Source organism: Corapipo altera, unplaced genomic scaffold (assembly GCF_003945725.1).
Source record: "Corapipo altera isolate COAL_440 unplaced genomic scaffold, ASM394572v1 70, whole genome shotgun sequence".
In the NCBI taxonomy this organism is placed as follows: Eukaryota; Metazoa; Chordata; class Aves; order Passeriformes; family Pipridae; genus Corapipo; species Corapipo altera.
Genome location: NW_020884911.1, coordinates 6,049,855 through 6,069,114, shown reverse-complemented (window position 1 = coordinate 6,069,114; position 19,260 = coordinate 6,049,855). Strand labels below are relative to the sequence as shown.

At 45.0% G+C, this 19,260-nt stretch overlaps 2 protein-coding genes across 3 annotated transcripts in view; both read right to left on the bottom strand.

Moving 5' to 3' along the window:
- ISM1 (isthmin 1) overlaps window positions 1-1,153 on the bottom strand; it is a 39,521-nt gene extending 38,368 nt beyond the window's left edge. Inside the window, 3 exon segments of the mRNA XM_027653799.1 lie at window positions 689-707; window positions 709-805; window positions 807-1,153. Of these exon segments, the coding sequence (XP_027509600.1) occupies window positions 689-707; window positions 709-805; window positions 807-1,153 (463 nt within the window).
- Window positions 1,154-3,515: 2,362 nt separating this feature from the next.
- Window positions 3,516-19,260, bottom strand: part of SPTLC3 (serine palmitoyltransferase long chain base subunit 3) — a 125,356-nt gene continuing 109,611 nt past the window's right edge. Inside the window, exons 21-22 of one of the 2 annotated variants that reach the window (XR_003529434.1) lie at window positions 4,070-4,144; window positions 3,516-3,977 (exon numbers count right to left, since the gene is read on the bottom strand). The gene's annotated coding sequence lies outside the window, so the exon portion shown is untranslated. Of the gene's footprint in view, window positions 3,978-4,069; window positions 4,145-15,645; window positions 15,663-16,785; window positions 16,871-19,260 lie in introns of those variants that run through there. The other variant, XR_003529435.1, reaches the window with a different exon arrangement.

Genomic DNA, 19,260 nt, shown 5'->3' with positions numbered 1-19,260 from the left:
TCTGCGGGCGGCCCTGCAAGAGCCCAGAGGCACCGCGGGCCGTCGGAGCGAGGGAGCGGGCGGCCGAGCCCCCGCCGCCTCGGGGAGCCGCGGCCGGCGCGGAGCAGCGGGGCTCGGCGGCCGGCGGGGAGACGCTGCGAGGACGGGGGGAGCCGGCAGCGTGTGTGCGAGGGAGAGGGAGGAGGGAGGGAGGGCGAAGCGGGGGGGCCGGGGACGAGTCTCACATGGCGGGGAAGCCGGGACGCTCCGAGGGGAGGAGAGAGCTCGGGGCTATCGCCTCCCTCCGCGCGCGGGGATGGGGGTGGCCCCTGGACCGGCTTCTTCCCCCCCTCTCGCCGCCGTGTCCTCGCCCGCCCCGCCGCTCCCCCCCCCCCTCACTACACCCGTCGAGGCGTCGCCCTGCCCTGCCCTGCCCGCCCCGCCGGGCCCGCTCTGCCCCGAGTCCCCCCGGCGGGGGTGGCACCGCTACCCCCGCCCGCTCGCAGACCTCGACGGGGCGGCTGCAGCTCTCCTGGGGAAAAGAGGGGCAAGATCGCTGCTTCCCGACCCCCTTCCTCCTCCTCCTCCTCCTCCTCCTCCTCCTTCTCTCTACCTCCTGGCTCGGCCGTGGGAAATGGAATGGGAGCGCGGAGGGCGAGGGGCTGCAAAAAGCTTCAGCTGCCCGCTGTCCTCCCGGGGAGCTGGATACCTGGCTCCATCTCTCCTCTCTCTTCCCTCCAGTGCCCTAGGGCTGGCAGGGGCAGCGCCGCACTCTCTCCTGCCACCGTGCGTGCGTGTTTGCAAGCGGCCGCCGCGCCTCCTGGCTCCCGCTGCTGCTGCTGCTTCCAGACCCACTTTCTCGCCCCCTCGCTCTGTGTCGGGAGAGGTACGTGTCGGATGCTTTTATACTGCCCTGCCTCCCTCCCCTGCTGTCCTCTCCCCTTGCTCCCCCCCTTTCCCTTCTCCCTTTCTGCAGCTCATGCTCCAGCCTAGCATGTCCCCCCCCACACCCTGCTCCCCTCCTCCCTGTGCCGACCTGCCCCTCTGCAAGCCCCTCTGCAAGCCCAGGACACCCCACTGCTGCACCCACAGCCCTGTCCCACAGACGGCTGCACCTTGTGTCCCGACTGCCACCACTGCTCCCCTGGGACAGAGCTGCACTGAAGTGACACATCCCCTTCAACAGGTCTGTGTGTCCCTGGTAGGATTCGGGCCACTGGGGTTTGACACTCCTCACCCTTATTTCCCTTCCTCTTGCTTGCTGGCTGCCTCAGTGCCATGGAGAAGAAATTCTCTCTCAGATGGGAGGCCCCCAAATTTAAAAGTAACGTGGATTTGAAAATACATGAAAATCAGACTTGGATTATCACCTGCTGTCGGTATCTTTGCATCCAGTCTTAGGGAACCAGACCTCTTTCTGAGTGCTCAAGATGCAGCTCAGTGTAACAAGAATAAATACAGCTCAAATCAGTTTGAAGCATAAATAAAGTCACCTATCAAAAGATGGGAGTTTTGGAATCTTTGTCGTCATTCTTCAAAATTGGGAAGGTAATGTGTAAGAATGAGGATACAAGCAATCATGGCCTGTGTGAGCATGTCAGAGCTGGGAGGCTGAATTGGTACCAAACGGGGAAAAAATATTCCGAAACATTTTCAGCCTGAGACCAATGTACTCAGCAGGGTTCCTGCAATGTGAGGGTGAGATGTTCTTCCAGTGTACGGTGCCAGCTGGGACTGAGGTGATCATGGGAGCCTCAGCCCACAGTGTGCCCAACCTGGAAAGCTGGCACATTTGGGGCATGAGGAGAGTCAGAGCTCGTGGGAGGTTTCTTGCATGTCTTGGTGCATCTGAAGGCTGTGGTCATGAATGAGTTGGAATGACATCCCATACCCTTCCAGTCAGATGGTTTTCCCTTCCAGTGATAACCACTGTCTGTGAATACACAGGAATCAGGCAGGAATACGGTTAAAATAATTGCTCTGGCGTATTGTTCAAGATGTGACCAAAGCCACAAACCCCAAACCTTCAGATTTAAGGATTTTAATCCACAAACATGTTCCGTGATAGCACTGCAGTAGGAACAGTCAGCTCAGGGGATCGTCTGGGGTAGGGACTTCCATGGGGCTGCCCTGAGCACGTCAGAGTGAGGTACAACCCCTCCATCTCGTGAAATCACTCGTTGATAAATAGCCAGTATCACACTGATACTCTTGGTTATGCAGCAAATCATCCAGACCTATTCCATATTACATAAAGCCATAACAGCCTGTGGGACTGTCATGTGGCTTTTAAAAAATGTGGTGCTTTTTTTTTTTTTTTTAACCCAAACTTTCCTTGGGCTAATCAAAATACTGAGAAGATAAAAACACTGATATGCTTCAGCTGTCATCGCTCGGCCTGGGCTCTCCTCCTTCCACCATCGCTGTGATCCTGGTGCCAGGCATGGCAGCAAGCACAAAATGGGGTGGTTACAGAGGCAACGAAGAGGCACAAGTGTCCCCCAGGTTTGCCAAAGCCTGACCGTACCTAGTGGCTGTCAGTGGATCCCGGCTGCTGAAGGAAAGTGGAAACTTGGCATGTGAGATCTGTATTTCAGAGCTTAATAGTACAAATCGACAGCCAGAGTGAGACTGAAGGCTCGTAATACGAAACAGTCCGAGTGACAGCCTGGTGGAAAACACACACATGGATCTGCTGCCGAGCTCTGGGTAACGCAAGTTCTCCCTCGCCTTATGAAACTGAACCAAGAGACATCTTTAATCCAGATGAGATGAGCCCGAGCTGGTGCGCATTTCCTCGCGGCACATTCGTGCATTAAGCTGTTGTGCAAAGCCAGAGAGGGGCAGAGCTATGCAGCCACTGGCACCAAGAAACTGAAGCCTCTTCCCACTGGAAGAAGTTGGTGTGAAAGTGGCACTCGGGATAATGCCTGCTTGGCTGTGCTGGGGGTGACTGGGCAGTGTGCACGCTGATGAGGGTGACTGCACAGTGTGCACACACGTGCACCAGAGATGCTCATTTAAATTCACAAACACTGTTAAATCAGCAGATGATTTCATCAGTGAATTCAGAAGGCTGAATTGCAACCTGGAGGGAAATGGGTTTAAAGGCAAAGGGGGAAGATCTCTTTTCCTGGCTGGGTGAACACTTGCTCCAGCAGCCACCATCTAGTCCCTGGAAAATGAAGTCAGGGTTCATCCGGGGAAGGAGATCCATCAGTAGCCTGAGTGGGGTGCTGCTCCTGGGATATGGTTCTGGGCACTCAGCAGGGAGGTGGGTCTGACAGTGGTGCCGGAGTAAGGGAGGTGTGTTCCTTTGATAGCTGCTTCCCTGTGAAGGTACACAGCTCGCACCTCACCCCTCCACCTCCATCTTTTACCTTCCACTTCTCTTCTCTTTGGTGATAAAGGCAGACTCAACTCCTGTGCACTCCCAGTTCCTCACCAGTTCCAGGGGAAACACATTGAGCCCAAGCTCTTCAAAACAGAGTTAGTCACACATCTTTATGCAGCACTTGTGACACGATGAGTGTGGTACATGGTCAGGCAGTGTAGCTCAGCTGATGTGAGAGGAGTCAGTAAGCTGTGGTAGGTCACCCACTGTCCTGCCTCTCCCCGAGCTTCCCAAGTTCTCATTGCACAGCTTCCAGAGGGGATTGTGGCTGTCCATGTTGCAGCCTCCACCACATGGGGGGGACTCTCAAGGGGAGATATTTCAAGGGTCTGTTGGCTCCAGTCATGACACTGCCAGATGAAAGGCCCCGCAGTCTCCCCTACACCAGCCTGTTAACAAAAAAGCCCAGCAGTTGTCCACAGCCACTGTGCCACCTTCAGTGTTCCAGGCCAGTGTTCCAGTGTCCAGGGCTGAATTTGTGATGTCCTGCTGGTGGTGCTCCTGTCTCCTGCCATGGCCATCATGTCTGAACACCCCACGTGCTGTCCACCATGCTGCCCAGGGCCAACCTCTCTGCAGGCACCTATACTTGGTGATAGGAGTCCTGAAAAAACAGAATATTGCCTAACTGAGACACAGCACATTACAGAGGCTGGGTGGTCTTAGTGACTGAAATGAACAGTAGATCGATTGTACCTGGTCAAGTGTGAAAAATCCTCACTTTGGATGAGTGCCACCAGGTGACAACCTTCCAGGCCAGCATGAGAATAGCTGGATAAGGAGTGGAGAGAGAAAAAAAATCAGTTTGATATAATATAAAACAACATAACTCACTTTATATGCTTTATCTCAGAAGTGAGGAGGACACAGAGGTGGGACCACCACTGGGTTTTATGTCAGAGTATCACTTGGGTCCTATGCCCCAGCTTTCTCAGCAGTTAAAAAGTGCTTACCTGCTTGTCCACTTTACCCCTTTCCTCTCCATCCTGGCGTCGCTCCAGGATTGTGGAGGCATCCTGTCTGTAAGATCTGACAGCTTTTCAGAGCAGCATTGCTGGTAGAGCCCCATCTGCCCTCCTCAGCCTGCGCCCACTCCCAGGATGCCGTTGTTTCATCTTTAAGCCTGGGGGTTGCTTTAAAATTATCAGGGATGAAAACCTGGCTCCACTGAAGTCCTTGGCAAAGCTCCCATTGACTTCAGAGGAGCCAGGATTTCACCCTAAGACGCTTTGTAGATTATTGGTGAATGGAAAGCATACGTCTGGCTTCTTGAGGGTTATTATTGTTGGTGGTGACCTCTGCTCTGGCAAGCATTGAGCAAGGCTGGGTTGAGACAGATGGCTAAAGCTTTCCCTGCCACTTCCCCTGCTTCCTCACAGGGGCTTTGCTTTACGGCTCATCATCTTGGATGCTGCTTATCAAGGAATACCTTCCCGTCGCCTGCCGGTGGAATTTAATGCCTGTTTGCCCACATTCCCCTTCCCCCAACGCCAGCAGATCAGCAGATAGGAGACAGAATGGCTGATTAGCTTCTAGCTCCAACCTCTTAGCTGTAAGCTGCAAATGCACACACAAGGGTCTTCTTTAAAAAAAAAAAAAATAAGAGGGAAAAAAAAAAGAATAACATTCCCCTGCAGGCAACCTAAGTCTTTCTGTGACTCATGGCTCCTTTATCTCAATAAATTACAACTTGAATAGTAGTCACCCTCTTTTTAAAAGAACTGATTAGCTTAGAATTCTCCATTTTCCTGCTTCTTCTAGTGATTTCCTTCCCATCTACATATTTTGCCACCGGCTGGGGTCAAGATTTCTGAATTCTGTGGTGCCTCGTGTGACAGGCTGGAAATTCAGCAGCCACTTTATTAAAACTTGCAGCAAAAGGGGAAATGTATAACGAGTCTGAATTATGGGATATGGAAATGGAGAAAACTGTCCAGCCCCATTTCCCAACTGTTAGGTGTTTTTTTTAAAAATATCAAATTCTGTTTATTTTACATTCTGCCACATTTTCACTTTCAATATGCTGCACATTTTTGTACTGATGATGTGCAACTGCAGTGTAGCATTTGCCAAGATGTGGCAGTAGGGGACTGTGGGAATCAGCATGCCAGGCAGTGCTTTTCCAAAAAGTGCCCAAAGAGCCTGAATTCCGCTGACTTTCACAAGAGCTTGCCACAAGGCAATTTTTGCCTCTTTAGAGAAATGCAGTGAAACCAGCAACCCCCTTCCCTCTGAACACAGTTCAGGCACTGCCGAAGTGCCTGAATCGGCATAGTGGACCCAAGTGTTCAAGAGTAAAGGCTCGGTTCCCTGATTGAGTCACCTTGTTCGGTGAGTCACAGCACATCAGCTGAAGCTTTCTCGGTGGTTTTCTAGCAGCAGTGCCAGGCATGTGGCAGAACTGGCCCCCCAGCCCAGAGCAGGGAGGCAGCCCCCTGTTTTGGCAGCAGTGAGCCATTAAATTGGCTCATCCACTGAACCAACTCAGCCAAATTTGTCATTAAATTGAAATTATTACATATAATAACAAATAACGTGGCAGCTCACCCTGTGCGTACCTACACAGGCAGTGGGTTCTGAAGGGAAGGTGCTTTACAGGAACACTGGTGGGAGCCAAGAGGAGGTGGTGGGCCAGCTGATGGCTGAAAAAGTTGTAAATCACCCTAAGAGGTTGTGTGACTGAGGTTTGAGTTGCCTATTCATTTCTGACAGGTCTTGCACTATGTTCAGCAGTGTAGCAGAGGAGCAGCCAGCCTGCCTAATAGTAAAAAAAAAAATTGACAAACACAGCAATTCACACCTTCCACAACTATGGTTTTCAACCCTTCACCTCCCCACGGAAAATATCACATTACTGACTTGCAATTGGCTTTTTTTCAAGACTACTTTTGTGACTTTGGAGATCAGAAGCTTAAATAAATAAATAAATAAATAAATAAATAAATAATAATAAAAGAACCAGAAAGCCAGCGGAGGCTGAAGGACAGCTCTGCAGCAGGAAAGGGAAAGGAGGATTTCATAGCAACTGCTATGATGGTGGGTAAGATGAAGAGCTGCCTCCTAAAGGAGGCATTGCCAGAAGGCCTTCATTCCCACAGGTGAAGAAAATAGAGCTCATTTATTGATGACTTCAGATGATACCACCTGAATTCACTTAGGTGATTTAACACAGCTGTAGCACAGACTGTGCAAGATGACTAGAACTCCTGCTACTGTGTTGCTGCCCTGGCACAGGCAAGGATCTGCCTGGTCTAGTTATGCCTCCTGGACAGGGGATTTGGGGATTTTATTTTGTTGAGTTTACTCAGTGGGTTCCTCTGCTTGATAGTTGACACTTTGTATTTCCTAATATCTTTGTGTAGTGCTTTGTCAGGTCAAAATTATGCCACATCAGTGAAACATTCCGTTTTGAAACCTGCATATTCTAATGCCTCTCATGCTCAAGTGCTGAATTTACACTGAGGTTTCTCAGCTCAACTTTGAGCTTTAGTAATCAAATAGTATTAATGATAAACATCCCCTTCTATAAACCAAATGTTTCCAGATAAACACTGCACACCACAAACTGACGCAAGTGGAAAAATGCCACAGTCCTGTCATTAAAGAAGGACTTTGTTCAACAAAGGTGGCAGAAACATGAAGAGTGAGGGCAGCTTTTTTCCCCTGCCATTTGCCTCTTTCTCTTTCCCCAGATCTGAGCCTGATGACAAATGCTATATTCCCTGCAGAGACATCTGAATGATCTCAGGTCTTTTAAAGGCAGCAGGTCTTTTAAAACATCTATGTTTTCTGAGATGCAGGGAAAAAGCTCTTAGGGGAAGGAAATCTTTGTTCTGTAGGGACTGTGACAACGAGCTCAGCAAAGGCATTTCTGTTACACAGCCATTTGGCTGCAAGGAAACAGCAAGAACAGTTATTACTGCAGGTGAAGAAATCATTTAAATTATCACGTGTCCCTTAATTTTATTTTTTTTTTAAGCTGCTGAGGTCTAAACTATTTTCTCCTGGACTAAGGATGGTGGTTTGGATTAGATGCTTCTTCCACCAGGCAGCATTTTGCCTGCAATAGCAAATAGTGAGGGACTCCCTGAGAAATGCCCCAGCTAGTAGAGGACAGGAACAACTTGAAATGTGCCTTTAAAGGAGGGTGACATTATGTCAAATAAGGCAACAGAGAAAGAAAACAGAGACTCTGGGGCCTCTCATCTAAAGTATTCAATTCTAAGAAAATCGTTCTCTGCTACCCAAGTTCAAGTGTGCTGTCTGGCAAACAAATGTGCACATTGCTGGTGCTCTCAGGCGCAGTTTGGATAGCAACAGCTTCACCTACTGTCCACGGTGGGGTGTAAAAGTCTGAGTGGATCTGGGCGAGATGGTCAGAGCACAGAGAGAAGCTTCTGAAAGGTGCTCTGACTCCTGGAGTGTGCTAGTAAATAGCGGGCACGGAGCACAGACACCCACCAGGCACTGGGAAAATCACACAAACAACTCTCCTGGTCCTGCCAGAAGCAGAACTTTTGGACAAAGTGCTGCAGACACACGTCTGGGCTGGCTGGAGGCTCCTCTCTGCACGGCTGTGCTGGCTTTAGAGCCACCTCGGGAGAGAGGGAGGGACGGCGGAGAACGGATTGAACGTGCAGCACCTTGGTGCCTGAGGCTGCGGACATCGCTAAAGATCAAAATACTGTTCATTCAGGGCAGCTGACCTGCCTGTGGAAGATTTTCGCTCCTCTAGTACCCTGAAGACAACAGCAAGTGTGAAACAAAACGGCTCGGAAAAAGCAATACCTGGAGCTCCACCTTGCTGCATGAGACAGTTATTTGCTCCTAATGAACAACTAAGAGTTTTCTTCCTTCTTTATTGGTAACATCCTCGCACAGTAAGAATTGGTTTCAGGAGAAGGTGCCACCCTACACAAATCCTCCCGGGAGGCTTTATAAAAACTGGTACAAAAAAGGGGGGCTCGAGTCACTGTAAACAGCACAGCCCCATCTGATCAAGCCTTGTTAAATAACATTGTTCACTTTATGCAGTTATATCATGTAACAGTTTATACATTTCCAGTGCATTTTCTTACACATAACGTCATTCTTTCAAAATGTGTGATGTGTGGGCTTATTGTTGCTTATTGAAGTTGCTGGCAGTGTTTTTTTTCTGGAAAGCCAACCAGTCTGACCAGCTGGCAGGGCAGTCAGGCCAGCCCCTTGCAGTCTTAGTTCCAGAGTCACCTTTTCACAAGATTAAAAACTCAGAGGCAGTTTCTAGCCCTAGATCCACAAAGCAGGTGGTTGATAAGATTGTTGGCTCAAGAAAATAGGAACTTTGTGGCTGGGCCCGCTATAAAAGGAAATTCTTTTCCATGATTTACAAATAAATGAACTTCAGTGGAGGCAGGATCAGACCCTGTGTATGAAGAAGTCTTTTTACTGTATATGGAGACAGTAGAGAGATCTTTTTTAAACAAGAAACAACTTCAAACAGAACGAGAAATAGAGAAAAGGGATGTGTGTGGGGGGAAGTAAATTAACCCTTTTTTGACTTCTGGTACTTAACCTCAAGTAGCTTTTTCGTAGATCTCCGGAGGAGTTTTTCTGTAAAATACTACAATTTACAAGTAGGTTTAACTACAACATGTTGCTTTTCAACCACAGAGAGACAGGAAAAGATCCAATTGACACCTGCTTCAGACAACAAATGGGACACAAAAGATGAAACTCATTTCAAAGGGTCTATTTGTTTGTCACTTGTCATGGATTAAACCAGAGGGGCCACTATTTCGGGATGGATTCTGCTCCTATTCCAGTCAATGGAAAAAAAAAAGCCTATTTGTGTGAATAAGGCAGAACCGGCCCCTTGGCAAGGAAACGAGTTGGTTGTTGCTGAAGTTTTACTGACAATTCTGTAGTAAGCGGGGATATAGTACTTCTGAAATGCTCGATTTGCAAGCCAGATGTTTGAAATATGAATATTCACACTTGCAGAACTTTAAACAGACCGATGAAAGTTTACTGAAAAACAACTGGGAATACAGGAATTTTTTTTAAGAATGCAAGGCACCACAGTACGTTTTAGAAATAGGTTTTCAATTATTTGATTCAAGTCTAACTTAATTTAGAAAATTCTTCCTGTCTAAAGCAATTTCTTCCTGTCTAAAGCAATTTGTGTGTGTATGCATAAGAACAGAGAAAAATTGCTGAAATTATGCTTTTTAGAAATTCAAACCCAATGAAAAAAACACGACTACTTCATTGCCAGTAGTTTCATTAAAAGACATAACGAGATGCCGAAGCAAAAACTCCAAATATCAATATCCTTAACAGTTTGTGTGCAGGGGTCGTGTTTGCAGAGCTCCCCTAGACACGTGCCCCTCTTTGCACTTTCTGTTTCGGTCCCGGCGTCCCCTTCCCTGGGTGTGGGTGAGGTCGGGAGCTGCTCAGCTCCAACCCAGCTCTGTCTGCCCAAAGGAGAAGGAAAAAAAACCCCAAACCCTGACATGAACGTTTTGGCAGCTCTTTGTTTCAAAGAGAACAGAACTCTGTCTACCGCTTGATGTCCTTCGTTTTTTCATGGATGTGTCGGTGGACGGGGTTTCCAAATCCCTGTCCCTGCCAAGCAGCAAACCAGATTTTGTCCTCGGATACCTGTCTTTAATTCCCCGGAGCTGTGCTGAGTTTGGTCCACACATTAACTTTTGCTTGTGTATTTAATCACTGTGGGGGCTGTGGTAGTTCGAGCCTTGACTGTTATCTGCTGTTCTGCTCTTGTGATTAATCTCACAATCGCTTTTTTTTACCTTTTCAAACTTCAAGCTACATAAGTGGGATATTTATTTAAACCTGCATTGCTAATGCTGACGTGTATAGAGGAAACAATGAAGTCCAAAGCAGAAAGCAAACCCAGATTTTAACTCCCACCTCCTCAACGCTCTGGCCTCAAAGCTGCATTTGGGAGTCTCACCCATGGTGGCATTTGCTGCTGCAGAGCAACCAGAGTTTGAAGGCCACCATAGTCAGAGGAGGCTGCAGAAGGTGGACTGTGTAGACAACGGAGGAGCAGCCAAACCCATAATAACTGGTGTGTCACACAGCAGCAGCTCCAACACACGCAGGAGAAGGTGGTGATGGTGCACAGGGAAGTGCTAACTATGAATTTCCTGCCTTTTGTAGCCCCTTCCAACAGCGTTAAAATGCCATTAAGAAATAATTTTGTGCTAAATGCTAGGTTTTAGCATGCGTTTACTGAGGTGCTTGAAATCTGATTTCTGCCCTTTTAACTCCCGATGGTTCCTCGAGGCTAAAGGACAGACGGGTTTTGCAGTCAGTTTAACTCTTCTACTTTGAAAATGGTACAACTTAAATACTGGGGTGTAACTGCCCCCTTTCTGCAGGTAGGGATGATGCAAACATAAAGTGTGTTCCAACCTACGGGAATGATCTATATCAGTATAAGGCACCTTTAGCTGTTAACTCACCTTCATTAGGGTTTCCATTAATTTAACAGTTTCAATTAAAAAAATCATACCCCCTGACTGAAATAGATAAAAACAATCTGTGTGTAAATAGATTATATAAAAGGACTGGAAGGCATGGCAATTCCTGCTTAATAATGCAATTAGAGACACTAGGGCTGAAGAGATCAATTGGATGTGTGTGAAATTCAAGCTGCTGATTGTAGATGCATTAGATAACAAAAAATAGCAATGATTAAGGGGGCTGGGCCTGAATCCTGCCCCAAGAATGCCAAGAAAAGTCAGCCATGTTATAATTAATAACTAATAAATAAACTAATTTAAAGTGGACAGCATTTAGCATTGGGTGGGGGGAATGAATGTGTAAATGTTTAAATTGGTTTGCCTCCTTCTTGTGATCATCAAGCCTACAGTATCTTTACAAATGAGTTAGGTATGGCAGCTTTCATTCTGTCTAGAAAACATATGGCAATCCTCTCCGAAGCAGTCAGACTACAAACAGTTCTGGTTTGTGTAGTGCAGTGGTTATATCTTTAATGACATCTACTTAATGTAGAAATCAGTACCAAGTCAAATAGTTGATATAATCCTTAAAGAAATAGAGGACTTGCAAGCTTAACATGAAAAGAGAAATGATACCTCTCCAGTCCACTGGCATTCTTCGACTGTTCCAGCCAAATACCAGACAAAGCTTACCTGGCCTTGCAGAAAGACTCCTACCTGAGGTGATTAAATGAACTGAGCAATCATGGTTGAAGGGACAAAACTCTGCCACTGACTGAAAATTATTTAAACAATAAATATTAAAAAAGTAGAATAATTAATTCATCTACAGGTGTATCTATTCATCTATCTATCTATAAAAACCTGAGAAGTGATTGCTACATTTAGCAGGTAACACAAAACAATAAAGCTAAATGGAGCTGAAGGAAAATCAGAACAAACTCCATTCCAAATAGACAATGCAATAACGAAGAAAGTCCGAATAGAAAAATGTAGTGAAAATGATGTTGCAAAAATACTCCCATGCATTGCTTGATGCTCAGGGAAACCTCCTAACCTGAATGATCAGCAGTTCATGACAGAGATGGGAAGAGCTCAGAAGAAAAAGCTGTGAAGGGTGGGGAGAAAACAATGCTGAAAATATCCTCTTGCTGTCATTTCAGTTAGTATCTTAAGTGATAACTCTATATCAAAACTAGAAACAAAGAGATAAAATCCACAGGACAAGTGGGGCCAAGGGAACTTTCCTGTGTGAGAAGGGGCCTAGACAGACCAAAAGGAAGGAAGGGAGCACACATACTCGTGGACAGAATAAGGTCTAGTAAAATAGCAACTGGTTTGCACAAAGGGAAATGATCTCTTCCATCCTATCGGACAGAGACAACACAGCATCTTTAATTGACATCACTTCTGAAAGCAAAAAGGACCATGCTTTTTTATAAATAATACCCAGCACTGTAGAAATGAGTTGTGGGATTCAGACAGGAAAGTGCTGAAATCAGAAGAATAAAGAATTTCTCTGTAAACCTAAGCATTTTTACAAGACCAAAATCTCTTCCCCAGATAGCATAATATTAGCAAAATCATGGTGTTCCATCTAGTTTTAATGTGGAATCCTGCATTTTTTCCAGTAGGCACATAGATCCTTGTGCAGTTCCTGAGCCTACTGACATTGCTTTTGCTTTTCTCAGCTGCCTGTTGCTGCCCCACAGATTCATAAACTGCCGCCTGAAAGTCTCCTTTCTAAAGGATTTCAGCCCTGAGAGCTCAGGACATAGTCATCTCAAGACCAATTAAAAAAAAACAACTAGTGATGGGAATGGAAAGATTCTCCATTGGACTTAATTATCTAGGGCAAGGAGAAAACATCCCTTTCATCCAGGAATTGCATAATTGTTTATTATGGGCTACAGTCTCTGCTTTAAAATGAGTGACAAAACTCATATTGAATTAAATGGAAGGAGGATTTGACCCATGAGGGCTCAGACATTTTGAAGCATCTGATTTGCTGATCACTGACAAAAAAGAACCTGGCAAAAACAGTTCAGTACTTAGACAATATACTTGGAATGTTTGATAAGCCTCTCTCTCCCCCAAAAACCCAAACCAAACAAGAAATCTTGGCTGATTCTGCCTGTCTTCATAGTGTATGTGTGAATTTATGAGAGAAACTAAGTTTGCCTATTGCCCAAGTGGAAGTCCAGGCCATACAGAGCAAATAAATTTTGCATGTAATTTGGGGGTTTCCTTAGGCCCAGGAAAGTGTTTGTTTATATCTTATAAAGTAGAGGTAGAGCATAGGAAATCCAGAAATAATCAACACTCAAAAGACTGGTCAAGGCTGTCATTACAAATAAAGAAACCAGGCTAAGAGACCAGTCGTAGTCCATGTTAGGCTGACAAACTGGATTTTAAATTAAGTTTTAGCTGGAATGAGTTTCTGAAGTTATTTTTAGCCTCAGCCATGTGAGAAGCACATGGCTCCATAAATACATTAATTCCCCTCAAGAATAAGTTAACGGGGGTGGGGTGTGTGTAAGGAAACAACCTAAACAATTCATTTAAAGTTAATAACCCAGTCGAGAATTTTATGGCTTTGTTTTTGAAACATTTGTCATGAAAGTGTGATTCATTTTTGCACTAACATGCATTCACAGACCAACAGTGAATGGGACAGTAGAGTGATGGGAGGATCCAAACGGGCCTTTCTTAGCCTACAGCATCCATGGGCCCACCCCAAGCTCAGCAAGAGGGGAATTATTCACAAGAGCATTTTGGTGCAGCTGTGGTGGGCTCTGGCTCTGAAACACCCCACAAAGGAACCTGCCCTTTCCTCTGCTCTTACAGAGAGGGCTTGGGGACAGTCAGCCTGCATGAAACCCTCCAGGCATCGTTTTGGAAAACTGCACACAAGATAAAAAGTAAAGAACAGAACAGTCATGCAATAATGTTCATTTTCCCCAAATATACAGGGAGGGACTCGCTGAACGCCCTGAATACATTTAGTCTTCCAGTGGAAGAGGGCTCTTCCAAGAGAAAGGACTTGTGCAACAGAGATCTAGTCTGTTTTCCCAGCTACATCAGCAGATCTTACAGAAAGGCAGTAACTCCTCTACAAACCTCCTCTCTCCTCTGGGTGGAGATAAAGATGACAAAAGACTAGTGCAATTAAAGTGTATCATTATGTCCTCAGTCTGCAAGGGTTTCAGTCAGGAGATGCTCCTCAGCTGTAGAAAACAAAACAAAAAAAAAAAAAAAGGGAGAAAAAAATAAAAGGGAGAGATAAATGGGCCTATGGAGCTTGTTTATTCTGGTTCATCCCCTGACCCAAGAGGTCACAGGCCAGTTGCTTTGGTGTTGCAGCTCCCTGGGTCTGAAGGTTGATGAGCATATTCAATCCTGGTAGGAGAGCAGACACACAGGGCTTGGCTGCTTCTGCAAGACAGGGGCATTTGGGGTTTTCTGTGAAGCTGAAAGAGGCACCAAATTGCTGATGTGAAGGTAACCCTCTGAGGGGTCTCCAGGACCATCTGTGGCCAATGGAGTCATGAAGCAAGGGCAGCAGGAGCTCTGTGCTGGTGAAGGGCCTGGAGGACCTTAGCTGGCCACTCCAGTTTTGCAGCTTTATTGTTTATTTTTGTCATGCTGGCTGGGAGGTGTAAAGATTTTTCCCTCATTTTTCACAACTGCTTTGTTACATCGGATTTCCTCTGGCAGACGATCCACATAAAGGTTAAAATTAATGCAGTTCTATAAAATCAACAAAAGGGACTTCATTGGGTGAAACAGCAATGAACTGTAGTTTTTGGCATGCTGAAGCCTGGGTTTCACCTCTCTACTCTGTATGTCCATGTGTGTATCTCTGACTATGGACTTGATTTTCTTAAACTCTACAGAGGAGTTTATCTTTGGTTACTTCTACTGTGGACTACTGGCTTTGCCCCTTTTCAACTCACAGATCAAAGATGCTATGTAAAAACAGTGCAATTATGACTAAAATAAACACATTAAACTGTGTGATTTCATCCAGATTTTTTTCTCCTAGGTTTGTATTAACATTCGTGTGACTCAATCAGCATTGGTAGCAATAAAATACACATGATAATCCCCTGCTGATCCATCATTTGTACCCAGAAGACTCAAGTTGTGCAACTTGTAGTTTATTTCCTTTTTCTAGCCCCTGTCAAAAGTACATGCCCTTATGAAGTGTACATGTGATACTTAGTAATCAAAAGAACAGCTAATTAATTACATCCCACCTCCTCATATGGAAAATGGATCTAAACTAGCATCTAAAACACAATGTGTTTGCTTTAAATAGCCAAATGCTGAGGGACCAGAGTGATCTGCGGGGAATTTTTGGCACCATATGAAAATTCTTTCAGCCCTCGAATCCCCCACCCTTGAATTCTGTGGTGGGTTAGTAGGGAAAGGATATAAAAATGTGGAATTTTTTTTAAAGGCTTTTCTCTTTGTTTTCTATTCTCCTTGGCTGCGCTCTTATATTTTAATACCATATAATAGTAAGGAACAAGGAGGGTCATTCAAAAATATTTTTTAATCTTTATTAGAAACAGATTTTTTTTTTTTGCCTTTTGCTGCTGCCGGACCACATTTACCTACAAAGTCCTAAAATGGTTGGAAGAACTGCAACCATAGCTTCTACTTAGGGGTTTTGAGGGGTGCCCACACAAGTCTGAATGACTGCTGGCAGTGGAGAATACCAGGCTCTCACCAAGTTTTTACGTGCTGCTGACCACTTCAGTACCAAGGCATTTCCCAGGGGTCCAAAATTAGATACCAGAATTGCTCTTTTGCTTCTGAAACAAAAGAGATGCTTTGCTTAGGCCTTACTTTTTCCCACTTAGCCCCCCTTTCATTAAGGCATATTTAACTTTAATTCACCATGATGGCACAGTGGGATGAATTTAAGGGTTTTGGTGAATGAGGAAGGGACTGCTCATGTATTAATAGCCATGAAGTGCCACAGCAGCAAGAGATGAAGGAAACACTTGGTCTCAGTTGTGATGGGTGTTAGTTCTCTTGCTTCCAAGAGTACATGTACAATTGGGCTTTTTTATGGCTTTATACAGAAATGCACTTTCAGACTTAATTCTGTTGCACCAGAAAAGGAACTCTAAATGTCTGAGGAAGGCTTCTGTATGGAATAAGAAAGGTATAGGGAATATGAAGGTTTAGAACAGAAGGTTTCATAATTCAGAAGCATGAAGGCTGCCCCAGCCTATTCCAGTAGTGGGAATGGATGCCTATATTTGCTTTTCCTTCATTCCACATGCTGTACAATCCCAGCATTTATTGCCATTGGCAGAAATGAATAATAAAGCCTTCTATCACTGGAATTAATGGATTTCTTCCACCTGTGGGCATTTCTATGTCCTGCCCAGTTTGTAAAGCATAAAATCCATTCCCCTCACTTCCACGCCATGGAGAAGACCTCTCATTTCTATATAAAAGAAGTTAAACTTGCTGCTAATAGTTAATAAGACTGATTAGATGATCCCAGTGCCTCACTTATGCACACAGGCACAGCTACTGGGAATTGAGTTGTTGACATCACCTCCTATACCATTTGGAATGTAACATCAGACTATTAGGAACATTAATATAAACTAGCAGTCATATTTAAAACCAAGTAAACAACAATCAAAAAACCTCATAAAAATAAGAAACACATAATTTTAAAAGGAGGAGAATGTAAATGTTTACATACAAAAATGTTTACATACAAAAAAAAGAGCAATATAAAAAGAACGGCCATTTGCCTTTTATAATGCATAAAGATGTCTGGGCTTCTCCATTCTTATTTTTGACTTTTAAAAAAAATTCTCAGATGATTAGAGAAAAAATAATCATTAAAAAAGCGGAAAATGCCGTTTTAAAATCCCATGAAACATTCTCATTAGACCATATGCATCCCACCTCATGCTCTTTGATGTAGTTGCAATGGAATTTTTTTTTCTTCATGAAGAATGGGGGAAAGGCAACTCCAGTAAATACTGCGTACCTACAAAAATAAATGGATAAACAGCATGTCACTCTGAGTTATCTTGGGAAAAATATCCAGCAGAAAATACAGCAACATCACAGACATGCAGACCAAGTATCTTAAACCAGGCAAAGTATCTATTATTGCTTGTTTTTATCTTTCTCTAAAGGGAAGCTATGTTTGACCTCTAAGGAAGGTCAACAACTTAATTATTGTACTCAAGACAAAGCTACTCTGTGCACAGGAAATGAAAGCTAAAGAGAAGCACTTTGAAAAGAAAGACGTTTTACTCTCTTAAATAAATGAGACCTGCAAAATTCAATATTGTTTTCATCCTGACCAAGCCTTCTGGCTGGATGCTAAGTGATGTTCATCGGGTAGAGACAGGAAATCCAGGAGCCTTCCTGCCTTTGCAACACAAGTAGCAGGGCAAAGCAGCTTGGAAGACAGTAAAAGAAAAAAAGGTTGTACAGGGAGGGCTCTCACAATTGTACTTCGTTAGAAAGCCAAATCCACTTGCTTGAGGAATGAACACCTTGAGGCATTTTGATTAAAAAAAACTCCATTCACTTCTTATTTTAGGACAATGCTCAGAAGAGGATAGCTTGGATCTTCTGAGGAGAAGTTGGAAGAACAAGGAAGAGGAAGAGCAGTTAGACTCTGTGACGTTCCACCTTCTGACAGAGCACCTAACACTACAGTTAATCCAAATACACCCAAAAAGAAAGAAAAACAAACAAACAAATAGATGTGTCACCATCACAAACTATAAGCGCTGTACTCTGGTGCTGAGCTTTATAACTAATACTGCTCTGCCAGCTTGTACCTCAGTTTTCACTTTACTGCCATACGTTGGAGCTATGGGAGGTTTGACTGATCTTTAAAAATGCTGTGCTGTTATTTGGGTCTGAGCTGACTGGTGCTGATCAGGCCAGAAGGAAGGATAGCCTGTAGCTCACCAAAAGCAAGGAAGAGCACAGCAGGAACGTGGAGCATTAGGGTTATGGAGGGAATCCAGCTTCACCCAAAAGCTCAGAAAAGGGATGCTATTCACCAGTGTTGGAAAGCCATAAACCTTTAACTGGGGTGGTCTGGCAAAGGGTAAATCACCAGCCACAAGCCTTTTCCAGAGAAAACATGCCATTTCCAGTGCATAATGCAAAGACTGCAGCCCTGCTCTGGGTAGGGGAGGTGTCCACTTTACCATCAATGTCCAGATAAAAACAATCTTGGAGTGTTCCTAGCCAGATGAACATGGACAAGTATTTGCGTGTGTGCTACCTCTTTCTAGAGCTTAACAATAACAAACTTTGTGCCCATAAGCAAGAACCTCCACAGAAGTGGCTGGATTGTCACCAGTGCAGTGTTGCAGCTTCTCCTGTGGTTAATGGGAATTGCAGAGCACACTGTGACAGCCAGGCTGCTTCTGGACTGAAGACCAGGTCTCCCACCACCCACCACTGTAGCGTGGCCTATTCCCACCCTGGGGCACAGCCAAGAACTGCTGCTCACCAACACCCCTGGTCCTCCCTCTCAGGCTCTGAAATACCTCCCTGGTGTTTTATGGAGGGTGAAAAGTCCAAGACGGTGAGGAAATCCCTTCTGGCTCCCTACCTGACATATATCCCTGCCTGTAGGGCTGGCTGGTGCTGCTCATTTTTTGCAGCTTACCTGCTCACTGATGACTTAACTGGATGATGTTTTTCAAGAGCACCTCAGGGATTTACAGCTCATGTTACATTTTCAGAAGTCACAAATGACTTAGGAGCCTGCATTTATAGTAATGCAAGTGGCAAATCAATAAGGTAGGGGACCTGTGGAAAAATCAATAGCAGTCATGCAATAGAAAGCTATCTTAACCCCAACTCACAAGGAAATTACGTTAGTTTGCACGGATAACTTAATCCTGGCATTTCTTACCATTTGAGTACCTGACAAATTTTTTCTTACCTGAAAGGAAGGACAATACGAACCGCTCTGTCCTGAAGGGTTTATGAGCTTTAAGAATGCCAGAGTGACCTTTTCCAATCCAACAGCATCATTTATCCAACAGATCTTTTCATACGTTTTGAACTGTCTGATTTCCACAGGGCCTTGTTTCTTCTCTTAAAATTGTCAGAGCTGTCCTAAAACTAGACCCCTTCCATGTAATTGGTGTGTGTGAGACCTGACAACGCTCACAGATGCAGGTTATTCACTACTGATGATAAGGCATTTCAGAGGGAGAAGAAACAACTAAGTTTCAAGTTCAAACTCAGGTACATTCTGCCCTTCTCCAACTTGTGGGAAAATGGGGAAAAACTGTCCTAAGCAGGCACACTTTTACAGGAGTTTGCACAGTGGCTGAGCACAGAGTGGTCTGGCTAATGAGAACAACCAATTATGCAGATTTAACACAAACACATTTT